Source organism: Asterias rubens, chromosome 14 (genome assembly GCF_902459465.1).
Source record: "Asterias rubens chromosome 14, eAstRub1.3, whole genome shotgun sequence".
Taxonomy (NCBI): domain Eukaryota; kingdom Metazoa; phylum Echinodermata; class Asteroidea; order Forcipulatida; family Asteriidae; genus Asterias; species Asterias rubens.
In genome coordinates, this window is record NC_047075.1 from 389672 (window position 1) to 412530 (window position 22859).

Here is a 22859-nt window from a genome sequence, read left to right on the forward strand (position 1 = left end):
CGCAAACATTACGGGTAGATGGCTCAGTTGGTAGATGTAGAGCGCCGGCACATTAATCCAGAGGTCGCAGTTTCCATAGAGCTGCTTAAGCAAAAAGTTGGGTTAAGCACAAAAATAACTTGCTTATTTTACACATGTTACTGGCCAAAATTTCATGCCATATATACATTGCTTGTGACTGGTATTTAGCTATTGTTTATTTAAAATAACAATTGAGTGGAGTCTTGGCCGGTATTCTGATTTTACTAAGCATGGATTATTTTGCTTAAGCAGAATTTTGTGCTGAAGCAGCTCTATGAAATTGAGCCCTACTCTAGTCAATGTTTTTTTGTTCAAGCCAAAACTATCCAAAATAGAAAACAATTATGCCTCGACACTCTTTACAAAATAATGTCACTGATTTATTTCTTTGCAGGCTGCATTGGTTGGGACAGTCGGCACCACCTTACAAGGTAACGTTGCCATTGATGACGTTGAGATTACGATCGGAGCCTGCCCTCCCGCCGGTTACTGCGATTTTGAAGATGGCTTCTGCTCATGGACCAACGAGATCACACTCGATGATCTAGACTTTGTGAGAGGTAGTGGCTCTACGGATAGTCTGGAGACCGGACCATCATTTGACCATACTAAAGGAACCACAGATGGTATGTAGTATTGTTATCTATCCACTGGGGTTGTGGCTGAGCGGTCTAGGGTGGTTGAATCCTGGCTTGGGCCCAATTTCATTGAACCGCTAAGCACAAAAATTTGCTTAGCATGAAATTTCTTCCTTGATAAAAACAGGATTACCAACAAAATGTCCACATGATTTTCAGGATAAGCAAACAACAGCTGACTACCAGTAACAAGCAATATACAGCAAATGAAAATTTGGTTGGTAATCCTGTTTTTATCAAGGAAGAAATTTTATGCTAAGCAAATTTTTGTGCTTAGCAGCTCTATGAATGTGAGCCCAGGTCAGTCATAGCACTTGTGTCCTTGAGCAAGGCACTGTATCATAATTGCCCCTGTCCGCCTATCAAACAAATTTAAATTGTGCTGATGATAAATTTTTGGAGTGATTTTGTTTGAACAGGATTCTACGTTTTCCTTGAGACGAGTGGTTTTCTTGTTGATCAACAAGCTTGGCTCGTCAGTGAACTTATTGAACCTTCTCAAGGAGATTGCTTCACATTCTGGTATCATATGTATGGAGAAGGTAAGGAAGATTTTTACTTGTTTCTTTTTTAGTACCGGCATAGAATTTGTTCATTGAGAGGGCAAGGCAACTTTAGTTTTCAAAACGAACTTCTATTTGAAATGTTTAAAGTCTGTAGGGAAGTTTTTGTGTTGTGTCTAGGACGAGCGATATTAAGATCTGGTGTTTGAGTGGATTGTGGTTTCGAGTCCTGGTTGTGACACTTGTGTTCTTGAACACTTAACCATTATTGCTGTGCCTTCGGATGGACCCAAGGCTGTCAAATCCGACTCTTGCGATTTTGTCTTTGTTCAACCCCAAAACTTATTTATAAATGGGTTAGATTATATTTTAAATGTTGTGTGTTTTCCTTCTACTTGTGAAGGTATCAAACAGATGGATGTATACCAGTACAACCCCATCAGCCAAGTCCGAACCCTTCTCCAGTCAGTAGTTGGTAACCAAGGTAATACTTGGTATGAGTTATCATTGAACGTCAGTAGTCCACTGCAGCATTACCAGCTGATCATCGCTGGTGTGGTTGGATTCAACTTCACTAGTGATATCGCCATCGATGATGTATTGGTTAGATCCGGACTGTGTGGAGGTAGGAACTTTTCTTATAAGTTGTTTTCTTCCATAACACTCATAATAATTCAAATTTATATGATTTGGTTTTACCCATATACATGTACACCAATATGTAGCACAGTATACTCAGTACTATCTTAAGTCCTGTAAATAAATCACAGGCTTATTGTTTTGGTGGGATACAACCTTTGCAATTCTAGAGCAGTGTCTTACCAACTAGACCACTGAGATTGTGCGGTAGCTAGAGGCAGTTCAAATCCTATAGTAGTACCGAGAACAAAACTAATAGATGTTAAATTTGCATCGGGGTAAATAATATTAAAACCAAAGTTAACAATAATAATACATTGCAACATTAATACGTTTGTTGACTCCAGTTCCATCTCCATATGATTGCGACTTCGAGCAAGGCATCTGCTCCTACACCCAAGCCCAAGATGATACCTTTGACTGGACAAGAGTTCAAGGGTCAACCTCGTCATCGGACACCGGCCCGTCCTTCGACCACACAATGGACTCGACTCAAGGATGGTATATTTACATCGAGACTTCAGCGACCATCCAGAACGACCGAGCTCGTCTTGAGAGTGATTTCATTTTAAAGAACAGCAAAGTCTGCGTTGAGTTCTGGTACCATATGTATGGCGCTGATATTGAGACATTGAATGTGTACGTCAGGCCAAATCAGACCGATTTAGGACAACCACGATGGTCAAAGTATGGAACCTTGGATGACCGATGGTATAAGGGTCAGTTTCCAGTCTCTGTCTCTGGACCATTTCAGGTAAATAAAGAAAATATTCCCAAATGTGTTTTATTAGTACCTTTATAAAAAACGAAGTAAAAGAAGTTTATTCCTTGGTATTTCCATGCAACATTTACTTGACATCTTGTGTTCAGTGGAGACAGTTTGTGTGAAGGGGGTGGGGCTTACATTGGAATTATGTCATGCGTACAAACCGGATTGAGCCCCATGATAGCAATCCAAGCTAGGGCATTCCCTCTTCATGATTAAAGAATGCTCTGCTGGCATTTCAACGCACCACCGGTCTCCTTTTTAATTTGGATGATACCCAAGCCTACATCCTTACAGACTGTGAAGGGGGTAACCCTGTTTCAGCCCTAGGAGTAAGTGACTCCTAGTAGATGATACCCATGCCTACATCCTTACAGACTGTGAAGGGGGTAACCCTGTTTCAGCCCCAGGAGTAGCTGGCTCCTAGTGGATGATACCCATGCCTACATCCTTACAGACTGTGAAGGGGGTAACCCTGTTTCAGCCCCAGGAGTAGGTGGCTCCTAGTGGATGATACCCATGCCTACATCCTTACAGACTGTGAAGGGGGTAAACCTGTTTCAGCCCCAGGAGTAGGTGGCTCCTAGTGGATGATACCCATGCCTACATCCTTACAGACTGTGAAGGGGATAACCCTGTTTCAGCCCCAGGAGTAGGTGACAAAGTGCCCCTGGTGACAATTGATCTGGGTCGATAAAAAAATGTTTAGACAATATTTATATGCTTGTTTCTGACTAGATTGTCTATGAGGGAGTCGCTGGTATAAGTTTCGCAGGTGACATATCTCTTGACGGCCGGTGATATTATCTCTTGATGATTTATCGGGCTATGTTGATATACTTCTTCCACCTAGATTGTATATGAAGGTATAGCAGGCATAAGTTTCGCAGGTGACATATCTCTTGACGGCCGGTGATATTATCTCTTGATGATTTATCGGTCTATGTTGATATACTTCTTCCACCTAGATTGTATATGAAGGTATAGCAGGCATAAGTTTCGCCGGTGACATATCTCTTGATGACCTCTCAGTCTACGATGGCGACTGCATCGGTTCCGTCTCTTGCTCCTTCCAAGAAGAGAGTCTCTGCGGATATCAACAAGACACAACGGATGATTTTGATTGGACGGCTAATAGCGGACCAACGCCAACCAATGATACTGGACCTGCGATGGATTCAACCTATGGAACAGATTATGGTAAGCGGCTAAGCATGAAAATGCTGCTTGATAAATATCTTTGCTAAGCAAAAATTGAGTGGGGCATCAATCCAACAATGTTAACTTGATGTAATTTTGGCTGGTAACCCATTTCTGTTAAGCAATTCTTTCTGTGCTTAGCAAGTTATTGTGCTAATAGGCTTTATGAAATTGGGCCAAGTCGATAGTAAAGCCTTGTTTGAATTGTCGTCTACAGCTATAGCTACGACTGTTAAGGATTTCCTATACTTGTCCTATCGGTAGCCGTCAGAAAAGGATGTAAACTTTCTGATTTTTTGTGGCCAAACTAAAAAAATTCTAATGAAGCTTTCCCGTAATGCGGTTTTGGGAACTATTTGCTTAATACCAAATTTATCCAATATTTTTCATAGGTCGATACATGTATGCAGAAGCCACTGGCCAGCAGTCTGGTGCCGTGGCTAGGCTCCTCAGTAAGACCTTCACCCCTGACCCCAATGTTACTGAAGTCTGCTGGAAGTTTAATTACTACATGAAGGGGTCCGAGATGGGATCATTGGCATTCTGGGTAAGATAAATTAGATCGGATTATGACGAATCTGAACACTGTGTCAACTGTAATCTGGGAAATTATTGACCTTCCAAATTGACCCCTTACACAATGCACAGTGTCCTGCGCCTATCCTGTCCGCCATTTTGGGAGTCAAGATGTTCACAAAGGAGTTGACTCCCAACATGGTGGAAATTGCACATACTTTGTGTATTAAAAGTCACAATCTTTAGTATACATGTACATGTAGTCTTGGATATGATAAATGGTCTCTCACCTCATATGACATGGTGGCAGCGATGGGATCCACACCACGCCATTGAAATGACTGGTGCTTATAACATGGGTTTCCCCAGTTAGGCTTCCTCCCATGTCTATAATGAAACATTTATTCACAGTCCCTCCTCACTTCTGCCCTTTTGGTCATATGAAAGTTGCTTTTAGCATCCGTTGGTTCATTGCCAAAAATATTTAGAACTAAAAAGTAAATAAAACATGTACAATTTTTACTGTGTTTGATCTTACTACAGCCCAATGGTGACACCACTCCAACGTGGTCAGTATCAGGTGATAATGGTGACCAATGGGTCAGTGCTCAAGCCAATATCCAGCGGTCAGTTCCATACAGAATTGTATTCCAAGCAACTATTGGTTCTGGTGAATTATCAGATATAGCCATTGATGATGTCAGTTACATCCCTAATGCATGTCAACTTGGAGGTAAGATTACTCATCGTCATCATCATGTTGGTTTTAAGGCTGTTGTCCAGTCTGTTCTGGGTTGGCCGCAAGGCAACCATTTTTTGCCTTATTCATTCTCCCTCTGTCTCTTGTTCTGATCTACGATCATTTAGAGCCCCTATAACTTTTCCAAGAGAAGTTATTCTCACCCATTGCTCTTGATCTGCTGAGATGTGGAACAAGGAGCCATTCCAACAGCTTTATTCCATGTACTGTACTTGATCTCTTTGGAACTCCTTGCCTTGTGGATGTTTCTCCCCAACCTGCAATCTAGTATGCCTGGTGGAGGTTTCTCCCCGACCTACAATCTAATATGCCTGGTGGAGGTTTCTCCCCAACCTACAATCTAATATGCCTGGTGGAGGTTTCTCCCCAACCTACAATCTAATATGCCTGGTGGAGGTTTCTCCCCGACCTCCAATCTAATACAAATTCCTACCTTCAGCTCCCCTGAGTTCTTTTCACACAAGATATTTGTTCGTCTTGTAGCCCCTTACCAAGAGTGGCCTTTAGCCTTCTTTGTTCCCAACTTGTAGAATAGACCCTTCCCATGAAATATGTAAATTGCACATAGCGCGTGCGCACTAACATTTTGGTTGGCAAAATGAGGGAAAATCGCGCTGTTTTGTACACGGCTAATGGGTGCGTGACGCGTCTGCTTAGTGCACAACTCTATGGCGTTTGCCAACAGGGTCTGTACGCATGCATAAATGTAATTAGCATATTTCATGGGAAGGGTCCATTTGTTTTCTTCAATACTGCATCTGTACGAAAGCGTATGCAGATATTTCTTACTAGTTAGTCCTTACAGTGCTACAACTAATTTTCTGTTTACGCAATGACTTGACTAACACAGCTACCCACCTCTTATTATATTCCAGGTAATTGTAATTTTGATTATGCGATGTGTACATGGCGCCATTCATCAGATGGTGTGTTTCAGTGGTTGAGGTCTAATGGTGATACACCGAGCTCATTGACTGGTCCAACCGTAGATCATACAACATTATCTGGAAGAGGTAAGACTAACTATTTTTGCTGTGTTCAAGTTGGCGGCTACAGCTAGGGCTATGGCTGGCCATGCGTTGAAGTATAGGATGTCCTTAGCAACACCCTTAGCAACAGTCGTAGCCGTAGCCGTAGCCGTCAAATCAGATATGGTCTTAATGTCAGCTCTCAGAACTAGTGCTCTGTTGTGCTGTGAAATGCAGTTTACAAAGTTTGGAAAGAATGAAGCACATCATATGGAAAAAGGTTTATCTAAAGGGAGTAGGTCTCATAATTCAAACGTACATGAAGTCCCACATACCTTGCAGAATGTTGAAGCCACTATCATTATTATTAAGAGTCAATTTTGTGCACAAGTCTATAAAAAAGTGGCCCCAATACATATAAGTTCTATTTGTTATTGACACTTTCTCTTTTATAAATTAGGTTATTACATGTACATTGAGACGAGCGCTCGCCTGGTCGGCGATAACGCTATCTTAGAAAGTGAAGTCTACGTCCCAACCGATCCAGCTTCAGGGAAGTGTTTTACTTTCTGGTATCACATGTTTGGAGAAAATATCGGAGAGCTAGTCATCTACAAGGTAAGAAAGACGTAAGAGTTAGGAAGCATCTGAGATAAAGCTATCCTTCAAATCTTACTCTGGGCTGAAACTAGGGTAACATTTTAGGGTACATGAGGGGCTGTACAATTTTTGGGGTTCTTATGAGAGGGGGGGGGGCACATCTAGCCAATTGAAGCTGTAGTTTCAGTTTGCATTTTTTTTCTTAGACAAACCTCTTTTCAGTGCTCTTGTTTTGCCATTTTCTATAGTAAAAACAAATGGTTTTAGAAGCACTGAAATAACCACATAAAACCTCATCAAATGTTACTTGTTATATCCGGTGGCACCCTCAACCCCTCTTAGTAATGCCACTGAATTCTTATTTGCCATGCATGTCTGTTACTAAGCTGAAATACCAACTAAGATTTTAACATAAGGCTGTTGTTTTTTATTTTATTTAGGTGAAAGACCTTGGTGGTCTTCGGTCAGCGGATATACTCTGGACATTGATTGGTCAGCAGAGTGTTGACCAGCTGGATTGGAAACAAGGTCAACTTCCACTCCAGAGTGATGAAGATTACCAGGTAAGTTCAGCAATCCCTCTAAACTATAGACTGGTGTCCTGTCTTTACAGGTACTGGTCTTACAGACCCAGCATTTTCATTGGATAGAATTGTTTTGGATAAACGTGCAGTGACGTAAGCATTCTATATCTGTGTTTTGATTGGTCCGAGGTGACGTTTGGCAGCTGCACTTTCGGTCCTCTGCATGTAGATTGTGAGTACATGTACATGCATGTAGAGTTGTTTTATATGTGTACATTCACATAAGATTTGACTGCAAATCTCCATGTGAAATGAAAGGTAGATTTGGAAGGGGAATGGCGCAGGTTCAAGGCTGTTATCTGGCGTAATTCTCGAGCCTCGAAGTGTGGCGTCAAATGTTCAGTCTAAGTAGAATCTTGTCCGGACATTTCCTCTCTTTTCTATTTCCCATCCGTCAAGAGAACAATAAAAGAAAGTAACCCCATCTTCTCTTTATGACAGGTTCTGATTGAAGGTATCGTGGGCTCTGACTTCACTGGAGATATTGCAGTAGATGACATCCTTATAACAGATGGATTATGCACAAGTGAGTTGCTAATAGACTGGTTGGATCCAGTTCAATCTAGTTGTAACTAAGGCCGTGTCCGAATTGTTGGCTACGGCTGCGGCTACGACAATTGCTAGGGGTGTTGCTAAGGGCGTCCTATAATTCAATGCATGATGACGCGGCGATCCGGCCGTAGCCATAGCCGTAGCCGCCAATTCGGATCCGGCCTGAGCATTGCTTCAGATCAAACATTTCATGTTTACTTTTACAACACTTTGTTCAAAACCTACCCAAAAAGATATTTTACTTGAATTGTTGTTGCCGTCAGGTTAGTTTAGAACCCATTATGGTAAGCATTAGTTCTTAGTTTTGAATAACTTTTGAATTGTTTTTCTTCCAGCTCTACCCAGCAACGCCAAGCCGAGTAAGGACTTCAACTGTGATTTTGACAGCGGACGATGTGGTTGGTCACAATCTACAGTGGATGATTTTGATTGGGGTAGAGATGTTGGTGTAACTCTCTCCTCTAATACTGGGCCTCCTTATGATCATACAACAACACAAGGTAAATATGAGTCTGTCTTTTGAAGGTCGCCTCATCCTCAAGTTGTAATGGCGGTGCACTCCTGGAGTCGCCGCCATCACCTGTTCAGTTACAATCGCTGCTCTTCTCAGCTCTCCTACACTTCTACCATTCCACTTTGTCACATGTTCTATCTTAGGGCGACCTCTGCCTCAAATCGTACCTGTAGGTAGAGCATATATAACTGCGCAAATTGATTGTATAATTTTTATCCAAAGCCCAGCTTGTTACATGCAAAATTATTTTGTCCTTGTTTGCCTTTTTTAGTCCCCTGTTATCCAGACACCACAAATTACTTACAACTCCTTTTTCTCCAGGTTTCTACATGTACACTGAGGCATCTTCACAGCCCCTCGATAGCAAGGCCGCTCTCATCTCCCCATTGCAAAATGGAACATCCACAGATCTGTGCTTTACATTCTGGTATCACATGTTTGGAGCAACAATGGGAACGCTCAACTTATACAAAAGGTAGGCTCTTGAAATGGAGGAATATGTGTGCATTATGTAAGTTCCAAAGTAAACCCTCATTAGAATCATATACCCTCACGTCAGTGCAAGAAAATTATATTTTGATTTTATTGCATCTTAAATATAAGTCTGTCCATGTGAAAGCAGAGTATCTCTGCATGATTTCATTGTTGGTGTACAATTACTTTGGAGACCACTATCATTCAATAAACTCCATTTATTAGGAGCTCCAAAATATGTCCAACCATTTTCATGAGATCCATAACAACTACACAGACGACCTCATAGTCTTAATAGATGTTAAATTTGCATTGGGGATAAAGAATATTCATTTTGGTTTTTACCCATATACACCGATGTGTGTTAGCACTGTATACTCAGTACTTACCCCAAGTTATGTGAAAACAAATCAAAAGCATATTACTCGGGTGGGATTCGAACCCACAGCCTTTGCCATATCTAGAGCAGTGTCAAAATGACAAAATGAGATTGATCGAAAACAATTGCCTGCCTTTTATAATGATTTGACTATCTAACTAATAACTAAATTACTTATTAATCTTTCTTGCTGAACAGGGTTGAGAGTCTTGCAGATACTTTGATTTGGTCAAAGCTTGAGAGCACTTAATCAAAACAAAACTACACGGAACAGCTTTGTGTTTGTCCACAAACACTTACTGTCTAGTTATTAATTTTTGTTTCCTTGCTGTACAGGGTTGAAGGTCTTGCAGACAGTTTGATTTGGTCGATGAGCGGAGATTCTGGGAATGTTTGGTTGGAAGCCGGACGAACAATCCAGTCCTTTCAAGACTTTCAGGTAAATTATAAACTAGACTTTGATTTAATATTTAATAAAAGAATTCTAAAAGCTTCTGTCTCTAGAAGCAAACAATATTTTGTTGACATTTTTGTTTATCACATGAACATAAAATACATGAGGAACATCAGATGATTCCTTCAAAACCTGACTGCAAATTCAGATGATTCATAAATATCTTTTTTACTTATTCTGACTAGTTGATATTTGAAGGAGTGATTGGAACTAGTTTTGAGAGCGATATGGCCATCGACGATGTCAACATTACGGAAGGAACTTGCCCTCCACCAAGTAAGTACTTCTATTAAAAAAGTCCCTTAAAGGCACTGGACACTACTGGTAATTTAGTCAAAATATTCGTTAGCATAAAAACTTACTTGGTAACAAGCAATGGAGAGCTGTTGATAGTATAAAACATTGTGCGAAACAGCTCTTTCTGAAGAATGTAGTTTTTATGAAAGAGGTAATTTCTCACTCAATTTTTAAAATACTTTAGCTGAAGCCTTTTTTAGGGAACTGAAAGCACTCTTAATTTATGCAACAAGGGTGTTTTTTCTTTCATTATTCTCTTGCAACTTCACTAACCAATATGTTATATTGATTTATAACTCATACATTGGTAAACCCTTTTCCCTTTTAGGATATTGTACTTTTGAGTTTGACCTCTGTGGTTGGACGCAGGACACCAGTGAAGCTTTAGACTGGTCCCGGAGTACTGGAACTAATACATTCCCAGGAAATGCACCGGACTCGGACCACACCACTGGTTCCCCTACAGGTAAAGTAGTCCAAAGATCTAACATAGTCTACCATGATGTTGTCATTTAAAAAATAAAGTTTTTAAAACCGAAATAATCATGACTATACCTCGTGTGCATGACTTCATTTAAGTAGGGCACCCTCAGTTAGAAGTCAAAAGAGGGTTGTTCATTGGCCTGTCGTCTTCACCAATCGGCAATTGCCATGGTGCCCGGTGCTTTTGCTGTGGTGCCCTCTGCAAGGTTCCAATACAAATGTACATTTTTCTCATAGAAGTACCCTTTACCAGAGGAAATTTGCTGTGCTCTTTCAAGAACGAAACTCGAAGCCTTACCGATCGTTGTTACGTCATCGTTATACCTCTAAGATGTGATGATGTCAATGCATTAGGTCAATACAGGCTCGCTTACTGCTGAATAAAAAACATACTCATATGAAAACAGTATCAATGATCTGTGAGAACTCTGTGCTTACGTCAGGCGTATTTTAGGGATTAGCGAAGAATTTTTGCTTGTGTGCCTGCGTACTCCACGCTTATAGGCATTCTTCGCTTACACAGATAATGTAGAAATTGGACGCTTGCACAGTAAGCAGAGCATGATCATCATAAGCGCAGAATTTGGCGGTAAGCAGAGCTATGAAATTGCGCCCAGTTAAACAACTAACCCATCTACTCGCTCTCTCTTTATAGACGTAATTAAAGACTACATGTTTCTTTTATACCTAGATTTCTTCAAAGGTTTCTGATACTTACAGAATAATTCTTTCTCTCATCCTAAGTTTTCTTCATCTTTGTAAACCCTGCTCAATAAATGTTTCTCTCATCCCTAGGTTTCTTCATCTTTGTAAACCCTGCTCAACCTCACACTGCTTCGGACAACGCAATCATCAAGAGTCCAGTCTTTGATGCCGCACCAAACGGTGACTGCGTAAAGTTCTGGTACTACCTCGACGGTCCTGATGATATATCCCTGAAGCTCTGGCTGCTAAGTACTGGACCGGTGTGGACCAAGAACGGACCTCAGGGGAACTTCTGGAGGTATGGGTATGCAACGGTTACCTCCCCAACCCAGAACCAGGTAAACAGATCAAAAGAAGCTCAAGGAACCGGATAATAAATTCAGATTGTTTTTATTTATTTATTTTTATAGTTATTTCAAAATCTTATTATTACTACTAATGAAATGAATAAATAAATTATATATTTCGTTAGTAGTAACAATAGCTAGTTCTTATTTTATAAGTATCACACAAGTGCGAGTGGAATACGGAAAATATAGCGCTTACGCGTCCCATATCCAACGAGTTCGGCCTCTTGGATATGGGATGCAGACGCGCTATATTTTCCGTATTTCCCCGAGCGCGCGTGTGATAACGTATTTATCTTCAAGCAAACTTGGTGCGTAAAAATAGAACACACAAGGCGCAGGTAGTGATATTAGCCATGCAATATAGGTTTTTATCACCACTCCATTCTGCGAATCTGATTGGAGGATTAGCGCGTACTTGAAGATAAACTGCATTATAACTCGGTGGACCGTGGTTCGAATCCCATCCCAGAGCGGAGCCTTATTAGTGATTGAGGTTTTAGTTCCTAACTGATTCAGTGGGTTTTCCCCATTTGGTGTTTTCCTCCAAGATTTAAAACTAAAATATTTTCAATCTTGTGCTATTTAGGTTGGATTTGAAGGAATACTGGGTACTAGTAACACTGGTGTCCTTGCTATTGATGATGTAGATGTTGCTATGGAACCATGCCCACCACCTGGTAAGCTTATTACAGTACTCAATAAATGTTTGTTTGTTTGTTTGTTTATTTTTTTAATGATCTTCCTGTCAAAGGAACTTGGCAAACTCCCACAAAGGGATATACACACCAAGCTGGCAACAGCCAATCTCTCTCATTACAAACATTGGATCAACTTCTATGATGAACGAGTGTACCTACTGCATGTTGCTGTCAAGCAAAACGCATTTCTGTGTTTCTAATTACCATTAAAGATGTTGAATTTAAGTCATATTGCAACCTTTGTATTGTCAAGCTTTCTGGTAAAAACGCATTTTCAACATTATGTAGTTAAAGTGACAGAAATACACTTAAAATAAGGAGGATTTCTGATTTATGCAGCTCTTATTACACATGACCAAATGTTCAACTTCATGAGTGAAATTGCTCTTGGCAACATGGAAAGTTTAAAACAACTAACAGCTACTTTTTCTGTAATTGTATAATAAAAATTGTTCTTATCTGTGTGAAGGATCTTGTGATTTTGAAACAAATCTTTGCTCCTGGACCAACGAGCCTACAGCGGACGATTTTGATTGGACTAGGAGTAATGGAGCCACACCCAGTACAGCAACGGGGCCCTCTGTTGACCATACTACAAACTCATCAACTGGTAAGACAAAAACATTTGTTTTATCTTTGATCAGATCCCTCTGCTGCTACTTTCAAGATTGTATTGTAAAAGCACAAGGCACCACGGTAATTGCTGTGGGAGCCGTGAGTTATTTCAAGGCCTGCCAGTAACTGAAGTAATCCTTTCTAATGTCTCGGGAACTCTTATCCTAGGTTTTTACGTGTACATCGAAGCCTCCTCTGGTGTCATCGACGCTAAAGCCTGGCTGGGCAGTGAGCTCTTCGACCCCATGACCCAGGGATGCTTTGAATTCTGGTATCACATGCTTGGCGCCGGTATTGGTCAACTCAACATCTACACCAACGATCTTGACGCGCCTCTACTATCATCATTGTTGACAATCAGTGGTAACCAAGGCGATGAATGGCGTTTGGGTCAGGTGGATATCACTAATGTCCAGACGTTCCAGATTCTAATTGAGGGAATTATTGGAGCTAATTATACGAGTGACGTCGCAGTAGATGATGTTATATTGATTCGAGACAGCAAGTGTGTCCGTAAGTTATTATCAGCTTCATTTTCTGATTTGTTACCTCAAAATGTTCAAATTTCTGTGGTGTTCATTTTTTAATGCTGTTGCTGGAAATGTTGTTGGTACCTGCATCACCTCACTAAACGTAAATAAAATAAAAATATAATTAGCTGTTGCAAACCAATCAAAAGTGACCTATAAATAGTTAATGGCCTGACATTTCACCTCTAGCAGAATCTTTCCCTTTAGCCTTGGAGAAAGGCTCTGCTAGGGTTGGAATGCCATGGCAATAACTAAGCGTGGATGGGTTCAGCATTTTTTTACCATGACAGGTTTTAGCTGTTTTCTCAACAAGTAGACACTGTATTCAGTTTAAACTTTCACGTATGAATTTATGTTTTGTCTTTCGTGTGTTTTTATTGACAATCTGGCCTAGAAATCAGCTTCATTTGGTAGATTTTGTGGCTTCATGCTTTTATGGTTACTTCCTTGGTTAAATTTTTTGGTTTTGTATTGTTTTTAACTTTTCATGAAGTATGGAAATAACCGGTTTGAACTGAACTGATTTGACTTGAAACTTAACATCAAAGCTTCATCATGAATATTTTCTCTCTGTTTTCCAGGAGCAAGTTTGAATTGTACGTTTGAGACGGATCTTTGTGGCTACATTCAGGATCCTGAAGATGATTTTGATTGGACTTGGATTCAGGGGGGTACACCCAGCTCAACGACCGGTCCTGGGTTCGATCACACATATGGTGATTCATCGGGTAAGACTGAAGACAATATAGTGACACATAGTTCCATTTGTCTGTGTGGGGTACTAATAATAATAATAATAATAATAATAGTGGCTTCTTATAGACCAATCCGACGAAACATAATTGGTAGCGCCCTCTGTTGAATATTTTTACAATTGCGGTGTCTTTTTGTGCACAATCTATGCACTGAAGACATTGCAGCAAATGTCGTGCAGTGCTCAACACTTTCGCGCCCGGTGTGCGCCCGGATTTGTGTATATAGCGCTCAGGTCCGACACGCAGTGACGCTCATGGCGTTTCAACATTATTACCCCTGGTCACTGGGCCTTAAATCATTCCATAAACCATCTCAGCTCCCTGGGGAGTATACAGCCTGTGCTGCCAAATATGTATTGCACTAAGCTAATCAATCACAAGAACCATCTGTGCCCTCACAGGTACCCATTTACCCCTGGGTGGAGAGAAGCAATTATAGTAAAGTGTCTTGCACAGTGACACAAGTGTCACGACGGGGATTCGAACCCACACTCTGCTGAACAGAAACAGCAGAGCTTGAGTTGCATTATCCGTAGCACTTCTTGGTGTGTCTTTTATTTTCAAAGGGGTTACACACAACACATGACAAACACATGGATTTCTAGTCTTATTTTAACTTTTTGCATAAAGGCTTTGATTTTTGTTCTGCTTGTCTGACAAACTAAATAATTGTTATATCAGGGGATAGCTTGCAAATAGTGGGTGTACAGTAACTGGGTGAGAGTTCATAAATCAAAGTACATCCACAGACCTGCTTTGATCATGACGAGACCTTTAACCTTTTCCAACAATTCCATCAAACAGTCACAAACTCTTTTTTTATTTGATCAGGTCACTACCTCTTCATAGAAACTTCATCTCCCCGTTCCTACGGCGACACAGCCCGCTTAGCAACCATGTTCAACGAGCCGACGTACAACACCAAGATGTGCCTAACATTCTGGTACCATATGTATGGTCTGGCCGTCAACACACTCAATGTGTACTTAAAGACAGGGCAGATAGAGACTCTAGTCTGGACTCGGTCCAAGACACAGGGCAATATGTGGTTGAAGGCACAGTACACTGTACAGAGTGATCAAACATGGCAGGTAAAATTGATAAATAATTCATCTGTGAATGATAAGTTAGGCAGAAAGCTCATTTAAAGCCATTATTCACTTTCGGAACAGAAAAACAAATAAAAGTTCACAGATTTACAAATAACTTGCAGGGTTTACAGAAGGTAATGGTAAAAGACTTCTCTCGAAATATTTTCCATGAAATGCTTTACATTTTGAGAAAACATTAAAACAATTATCAATTCTCGACATCGAGAGTTACGGATTTATTTTAAACACATTTCATGACACGGCAAAACGTGCAGAAACAAGGGTGGGTTTTCACGTTATTTTCTCCCGACTCCGATGACCGATTGAGCCTAAATTTTCACAGATTTGTTATTTTATATACAAGTTGTGATACACAAAGTGTGGGCCTTGGACAATACTGTTTCCTGAAAGTGTCCACAAAGGGAGGGAACACTTTTGGTACTTACTCACACAATTAATGACCATAAAAATGTACTTGGTCAAGAGCACTGGAGAGCTGTTGATGCTATAAAATATTGTGAGAATTGATCAAGTCTTCCAAGAATATATTTATGAACAGCTTGAATTAGCTGTTGAAAAACTGCTTACCAATTAAAATGACATTTTTGGTCTAAATGCAAACAAAAGATTGTTTTAGGAGGAAGACTGCTACGTGTGACAAGTCTGAGGCAATTAAATGTAATTGATTATCTATACCAATCGTCTGCCCTTGCTGAAGTATTTATTTCTCTTATTCAGGTGATATTTGAAGGCATAACTGGCAATACATGGACCGGTGATATAGCACTTGATGATATCTTCTTCTACTATGGACCTTGTCCACCAACAAGTAAATATTTCTCCCTTTCAAAAATGTTATTATAAATTTGTTTACTTGATCAGATTCTAAAGCTCCAAGAGTGTTTTGTTTGTATAGTGTCGGATTTTATTTTACATTGTGTTTTGTGTGTAAAATGTTTTTAAATTGAGGAAAGATAAAATGTTTCGCTCTTCAATGTTTCTCTCTTAATTATGATTTTTTTTACTGTCATTTTGCTTTCTCCTAGGGGATTGTGAATTTGAAACTGGACTTTGTGATTGGACACAAGACTACAGAGATGAGTTTGATTGGGTAGTCACTAGTGGGAACCAGTTAATTGGTACCCAGCCTAGTGTGGATCATACACTGGGGACCAGTGCAGGTCAGTAAACTGTTGTTAATATACAATTGTTTATATCTTTGTTATTTGTATTATATTTATTTTGTTTATGTTTATTGCGTGAACATTGACTGAACATTTTGGTTGTAAGAACATTTCCATTTTCCTCCTCTCCCCATATCTATTTAACGATTTATTGTATCTCTTTTGTGTGTAATTTCATTGAACTTGTTGTGGAGAGCAATAAAAGAATAATACAAAATAAAGTATACCTTTCTTTCACAAACTATTTATTTTACTACAACTTTATCTTCAGCAATCATTTATTTGTTTGGTCATGTATTTATTTCTTAATATTTGTCTGAAAACATATTTTGAAAAAAAAAGAACCTTTAAAATATTTAAACTTATCTCTTTCAAACATTTTGTAAACATCTTGGGGATGTACGCCCTAGTGACGACCAATGCTCCTCCTAGTCAAGGAGACAAAGCTCACATCATTATAATTGTTACCACACTTTGATTTCCTTATTGAAGAAGCTTATCATTTATCTTGTCTCTTCCAAACATCTTAAGGATGTACGCCCTAGTGACGACCAATGCTCCTCCTAGTCAAGGAGACAAAGCTCACATCATTATAATTGTTACCACACTTTGATTTCCTTATTGAAGAAGCTTATCATTTATCTTGTCTCTTCCAAACATCTTAAGGATGTACGCCCTAGTGACGACCAATGCTCCTCCTAGTCAAGGAGACAAAGCTCACATCATTATAATTGTTACCACACTTTGATTTCCTTATTGGAGAAGCTTATCATTTATCTTGTCTCTTCCAAACATCTTAGGGATGTACGCCCTAGTGACGACCAATGCTCCTCCTAGTCAAGGAGACAAAGCTCACATCATTATAATTGTTACCACACTTTGATTTCCTTATTGAAGAAGCTTATCATTTATCTTGTCTCTTCCAAACATCTTAGGGATGTACGCTCTAGTGACGACCAACGCTCCTCGTAGTCAAGGAGACAAAGCTCGCATCCTTAGCTCTCAGCAGACAGACTCATCTGGAGAATGTGTCCGCTTCTGGTATCACATGTTTGGAGTGAATGCTGGGGTTCTACGTGTCATGTCACATGATCTGATAACGGATGTGGATAGTGCACCCTCATGGGAGCAAACAGGTAGATAATTTTCCCAACGCAATTTCAATCTAAATCTTTTCAGATCTATGATATAAGTCTTGTTAAGATATTTCCACTCTCTTAAGGGGGAATGGGGACTCTTTGGTCAAGGGAACAGAGTGATTAACTTGCCCAAAATTTTACACACATGAAAATAAACAAACCAATTTCCACTACCAGGGCCCAACTTCAAAGAGCTGTTACGCTGACAATGTTGTTTTTTTAAATTTCTGCTGAGCAAAAGAAAGGCAATACCAGTCACATGGTGTTTTGGCTGGCAACCATATTCTGGTAAGAAAACTTTTTTTGTGCTTATAAACAGCTCTATGAAAGTGGGAATTGATAAAAAGTTTGGTTTTCCTTATTTGTCCAACTTGTTTTCTAATTGTTGTTTTTTAATCGTGTTGTTCTTATATTTTTAAATGAAAACTTTCCAAACTGAGGCAAGAATTGAAAAAAGTCTGGTTCCTTTAATGTTTCAGTGTTATATAATCCTTACTGTATACAGGTCACCAGGATAATGTATGGAGGTATGGTCAAGCCACAGTCTCGGCCGGTCATCCGTTTAAGATTGTCTTTGAGGCTGAAGTTGGGAGTAATCCAAATGGAGATATCGCTATAGATGATGTAGATGTAAGGAATTATAAATGCCCAAGGCAAGGTGAGGACAACAAAGTTATTATTCATAAATTTATGGAATTTAAATTGATAATTTGTGTCATAGATAAAGTTTTTTTTTTTTGGGGGGGGGGGGAGACTTGTGCTTTAGCATTGTACACACAGCAATTTCACAAGTTCTGTACAAATAAATCCACAGGCATATCTGATGGTAGGTCACCGAGCTAGCCGAGGGTTCAACTTGTTTAAACTAGTTTAAAACAGATTTAACACACTTTGATTCCCTTATTTAAAGCTCACAACTAATAATACTTGTTGGGGTTTTTTTTTGGTAGGATTTTGTGATTTTGAGAATGACATGTGCGGTTGGACCAACGATGATACATTCGATGTATTTGATTGGTTGAGAAGTGCAGGAGCCACACCCAGTCAGAATACAGGACCCAGTGTAGATCATACTACAAACTCTGGAATTGGTAAGATTTTTTTTTTTAAGGCAAAATATACCTTTAATTTTTTGAACCATTTGATTGTTTTAATCCTATATAAATGTAGGTGCATACAATGAAACATGTTAACATTTCATTTTAAAAGGCTGTTACATTTTAGAGGTATTCACTTATTTTTTGTCCCCCATTTTGTGAAGGTTATTATGTGTTTACTGAGATGTCAACCTCTGGTCTGGTACCTGGAGACAACGCCTGGTTAGTCAGTGAGCATTTACCAGCAACCAATGAGGGATGCCTCTACTTCTGGTATCACATGTTTGGAAGAGGTAAAGTTTCACCCCGTAGTGTCAAACACAGAAATATTTTGTCAGTAGAAAAAAAATTCATGATGCAGAGTTTCAAATCCTACTTATATCAAGACATCTGTACCATTCTGGAGAAGGAAGGCTTGAAAATTTCTTACATAGTGTCCGATTTCTTCACATGCCAGGTCATCTTTTTGGAACAGTGGCCCACTTCAACTCAGACAAGTAGATACTTGTTCTCAATTGAAGAAACATCTCAAAACTCTATTTCGTAAATCTTAGCTTTAGCCTTTTTTTTTTTTTGTGTGGCAGAGTTCTTGTTTTTGTCGCCAGGAGTGTCCTTCTTGGCGCAATAGAAATGTTGAATATTATTTTTTTGAAGGAGTTGGAGATTTGACTGTATACTTCCTTGACGATGCTGGACAGACGACTAGACAATGGAGGCTTACAGGGGACCAGGGAGATGTATGGCAACAAGGCCAGGTGGATCTCAAGAGTGATATTGATTACCAGGTAAAACATTAAATACATACTACATTATTTTGCGCTCTTTTTCCAATTGTGACAGACGCAAGAAATTTTGCTTTGCACAAAGTATAAAGCTGGCTCAAACTATAAACACATTTTCATAAGAACTTTTTAAATAAATACAGTTTATTTTTATCCTTTGTGATGTAGATTATCTTTGAGTCAACGTATAATAATGATATCGTTGGTGATGTTGCTCTGGATGATCTGGATATTGAGCCAGTATCCTGCTACAGTGGGGTACCAGGGACTACCCCAGCAGCTCCCAGTAAGTATTAAAGCTGTATGAACAATACATTTATAGGTCACTTGCAAATTTTCCTCTGCATTTACTGGAGCTTAATATCGCTCATCTATTCAATTCAATTTTTTTCAATTCAATATACATTTATTTCCACAAAACATTTCCACAATATTATGGAAGGACATCTATCTATGGGTCACAACTAGGCGTGATCTCAAATCACACTGAAGGAATACCACGCAGAGAAATCTGGCTTTTTCCTGGCTTTGCAGCAGTTACAAAGACAAGGACAAAATGGGGAGACTGCCAACATAGGGCTAGATAGCTCCGTTGGTGGAGCGCCGTTCAGGTCCCACTCTAGTCAGATTCTGTGTTCAATCAAACATTATTTTAAAATTTACCAAGTCAATTTCTCATCTGGTCCTTACTTGATAGAGATATATTTTTGTTCCTGTTTTACAGCCATGGATTGTACCTTTGAGACAGGATTCTGTAACTTCATCCAACTCCAAGATGATAATTTTGATTGGGTTCGACTGAGAGGAAGTACAGGGAGTACACATACTGGACCTGATGAAGATCATACTACTGGATCAGGTTTGTACAAAATTTGCTATTTTTTGTAATACTTTATTTTAAATTGTTGACTTTTTGATTAACTGTTTGACAACTGATCTAGGAATTGTAGCAGGGATAAGTCCCTCCTTAAGCAAAAAAGTAGCCAGAGGATCGAATGTAAACCATTTTACGGGTGTTCTGACAACCAAAGTGTTTTTCCTTCTGTTCACCTCCAACCTTGCAAGATATTATTTTGACCCTAGCAAAGTCTTTGCCAAATTCTGAAGCCTTTAGTTTTTGAGATTGTACTTTCAAATTTCTTATGTTTATGCCGTAGGTCCTTTTTGGTCGGTAACCAGATTCTATTTTCTCCTTTCTTACTTTGCATACAGGTTGGTATGTCTACATTGAATACAACAACGGAGCCCCCGATGATAAAGCTCGTCTAATGTCACCTCAACAGAATCCAACTGAAGCTCGTTGTCTGACCTTCTGGTATAACATGTATGGTCGACATGTTGATCGATTGAACGTCTATCTGAGAACGAGCACGTTAGATACGTTGATATTTACTAAGCATGGCACTCAGGGTAATCAATGGTATAAAGGACAGAAGACGATCTCTTCAGATGATGCTTGGTCGGTAAGAATGATTTGTATTATTAGTTATAACACACTAGGGGCCACTTTCTGTACGATTTCCACTTCATAGCTCTACTAACTGTAAGCACACGAAAAGGTATGCTAACTGTTAGAAAATGAATGATGTCACAATGAAAATCCATGGTGAATGCGCAAGCAGGCTGTCTAATGTTCTTGCTAACCTGTGAAATAAGCTTACAATTAAGCCACTTTTTCTGCTGTAGTTGGCACGAATATGTGCTTGCTGTTTAACACAGTAATGATGTTGCCCCCTTCTCCTGGAACATCCGCAGATATAGTACAATGTATATAGCGCTTCTGCGTCACATATTTACGGGTCCGAAGGCCATGTTGTATTTGGGGCACAGACAGGTTATATTTTCCATATTCTATGAGCGTGCATGTGACATTGCAATTTGCGGTGTTGAACCACCAGCTGTACATTTTGTGTGTAGCTTAAAGATAGAAAGAGAACCTGCTCAATAATGTGGACAGGGCTTAACTGTTTGTCATTTCAAAAAGAAATTTCTCAACAAATAAACATCACTATTTGTTGAGCTAAAAAGGATACACTTAGCATAAAAGAAAACTTTTGATTATCTTTGTTCAGGTCATCTTTGAGGCCTACCAGGGTAGTGCCAACCAACAAGACATTGCACTTGATGATATATTCCTAGAAGAAGGAGCCTGCCCGATGACAAGTAAGTCACTTAATATTCATCAATTTATCAAGATCTTGAAATCCTCTGTTTGTTTGGAACGTTCAAATTTCCAAAAATCTAACTGTAGAGATATTACTACTTTCTTCTGTCAACTTTTAGTCCCTACTTGACTGCTTGGGTTTTCCCAGGAATATTTCTCTGGGGTTTTCCTCCCACATCTACAAACTGAAACTTTCCTCCTCGCTTCTCTACATTGGGTTCTTGGCTAGTGATTAAGTTTGTATGGAGAGAGAGTCCTTGGCTTCAGAACCAGGATTAATTAAACAATTGGATGACACCCTTCCTGAAGTTATCTAATACTACTCAAAGGAATATTTCTATCACATTTCTTGTAGTATTTATATTTCTATTTGACATTTTCTGAAATCTATCTCTTGTTCTCTTCAGCTGTTTGTGATTTTGAGTATGACTTCTGTGGCTGGACGCAAGATCTGACGGACAACTTCAACTGGACGCGGAGTTTTGGTGGCACGCCAACAAACGACACTGGGCCAACACTTGACCACACAACGGGAACTTCACAAGGTAAAATGGGATTTCATAATTCATTTCTAAAGATCAAATTCTTGACTCTAAACTTTTCACATTTATAAAACCTCTTGGGTGGAGTCATGTATAAGGAATGTGATCTGCTCACTTGACATCCAGGCCCAATTTCATAGAGCTGCTTAAGGAGAAAAAAAAGAGCTTAAAAATTTTCTACAGGGAAGAAATGAGCAGGATACCAGTCACAAATTGTACACATGACATGGTTGCTAGGTTGGTAGCCTTATTCTGGTAAGCATAATTTTGTTGTGCTAAGCTAGAATTTCTTATTCCTCACTAGGTTACTATGCATACATTGAGACATCAAGCCCTAGAGTAGCTGGTGAGATTGCCCGCTTATACAGCCCAATCTTTGATGATACAAACGGAGAATGCCTTCATATGTGGTACCACATGTATGGTGATGCAATCGGGGATTTGAAACTCTATGGGTACGACCTCATCACTCAGCTGGAAACAGGACCAATCTTTGAAGTTTCAGGTAAATTTTGAGAATCCTAATAAAAACAACAAAGTTAAAACTGTGTTAATTGGTTGCAGTTTTCTCTTGTCATTCAAGTAGAAATGACCCACTTGTCATGTTCCAGGTAAATTTGTGGAACCTTACTGCAGCCACTGCCAACAACACCGGGGCGAACCCCTTATATAAGCGATTAAGTGCACTGGGTTCTTTTACGTGCATTCCACAACACACGGGAGCAACGGATGGAGCATCATGGTTGATTGCTTAAGGACACAAGTGCCAAGACTTGGACTCAAACCGACTACTGATCAGAAACATCAGAGCTCTTCACTTGGCCATGACACACCACATATTGGTGGTTCTAATGGCTGA

At 39.6% G+C, this 22859-nt stretch overlaps 1 protein-coding gene across 1 annotated transcript in view; it reads left to right on the forward strand.

Moving 5' to 3' along the window:
• The window catches only part of LOC117299530 (MAM and LDL-receptor class A domain-containing protein 1-like), a 130940-nt gene that overhangs the window by 25339 nt on the left and 82742 nt on the right, over window positions 1-22859 (forward strand). The window contains exons 36-70 of the mRNA XM_033783077.1: window positions 416-647; window positions 1079-1201; window positions 1566-1787; window positions 2149-2555; window positions 3536-3767; window positions 4160-4314; window positions 4827-5016; window positions 5919-6056; window positions 6472-6629; window positions 7052-7174; window positions 7637-7721; window positions 8083-8247; window positions 8583-8736; window positions 9451-9553; window positions 9754-9844; window positions 10194-10331; window positions 11144-11391; window positions 11990-12080; window positions 12571-12711; window positions 12885-13229; window positions 13828-13974; window positions 14833-15092; window positions 15831-15921; window positions 16139-16273; window positions 17212-17412; window positions 17921-18073; window positions 18366-18506; window positions 18677-18805; window positions 19167-19297; window positions 19463-19580; window positions 20019-20153; window positions 20507-20757; window positions 21367-21457; window positions 21866-22003; window positions 22305-22505. Coding sequence (XP_033638968.1) covers window positions 416-647; window positions 1079-1201; window positions 1566-1787; window positions 2149-2555; window positions 3536-3767; window positions 4160-4314; window positions 4827-5016; window positions 5919-6056; window positions 6472-6629; window positions 7052-7174; window positions 7637-7721; window positions 8083-8247; window positions 8583-8736; window positions 9451-9553; window positions 9754-9844; window positions 10194-10331; window positions 11144-11391; window positions 11990-12080; window positions 12571-12711; window positions 12885-13229; window positions 13828-13974; window positions 14833-15092; window positions 15831-15921; window positions 16139-16273; window positions 17212-17412; window positions 17921-18073; window positions 18366-18506; window positions 18677-18805; window positions 19167-19297; window positions 19463-19580; window positions 20019-20153; window positions 20507-20757; window positions 21367-21457; window positions 21866-22003; window positions 22305-22505 — 5863 coding nt within the window. The remainder of the gene's footprint in view (window positions 1-415; window positions 648-1078; window positions 1202-1565; window positions 1788-2148; window positions 2556-3535; window positions 3768-4159; window positions 4315-4826; window positions 5017-5918; window positions 6057-6471; window positions 6630-7051; window positions 7175-7636; window positions 7722-8082; window positions 8248-8582; window positions 8737-9450; window positions 9554-9753; window positions 9845-10193; window positions 10332-11143; window positions 11392-11989; window positions 12081-12570; window positions 12712-12884; window positions 13230-13827; window positions 13975-14832; window positions 15093-15830; window positions 15922-16138; window positions 16274-17211; window positions 17413-17920; window positions 18074-18365; window positions 18507-18676; window positions 18806-19166; window positions 19298-19462; window positions 19581-20018; window positions 20154-20506; window positions 20758-21366; window positions 21458-21865; window positions 22004-22304; window positions 22506-22859) is intronic.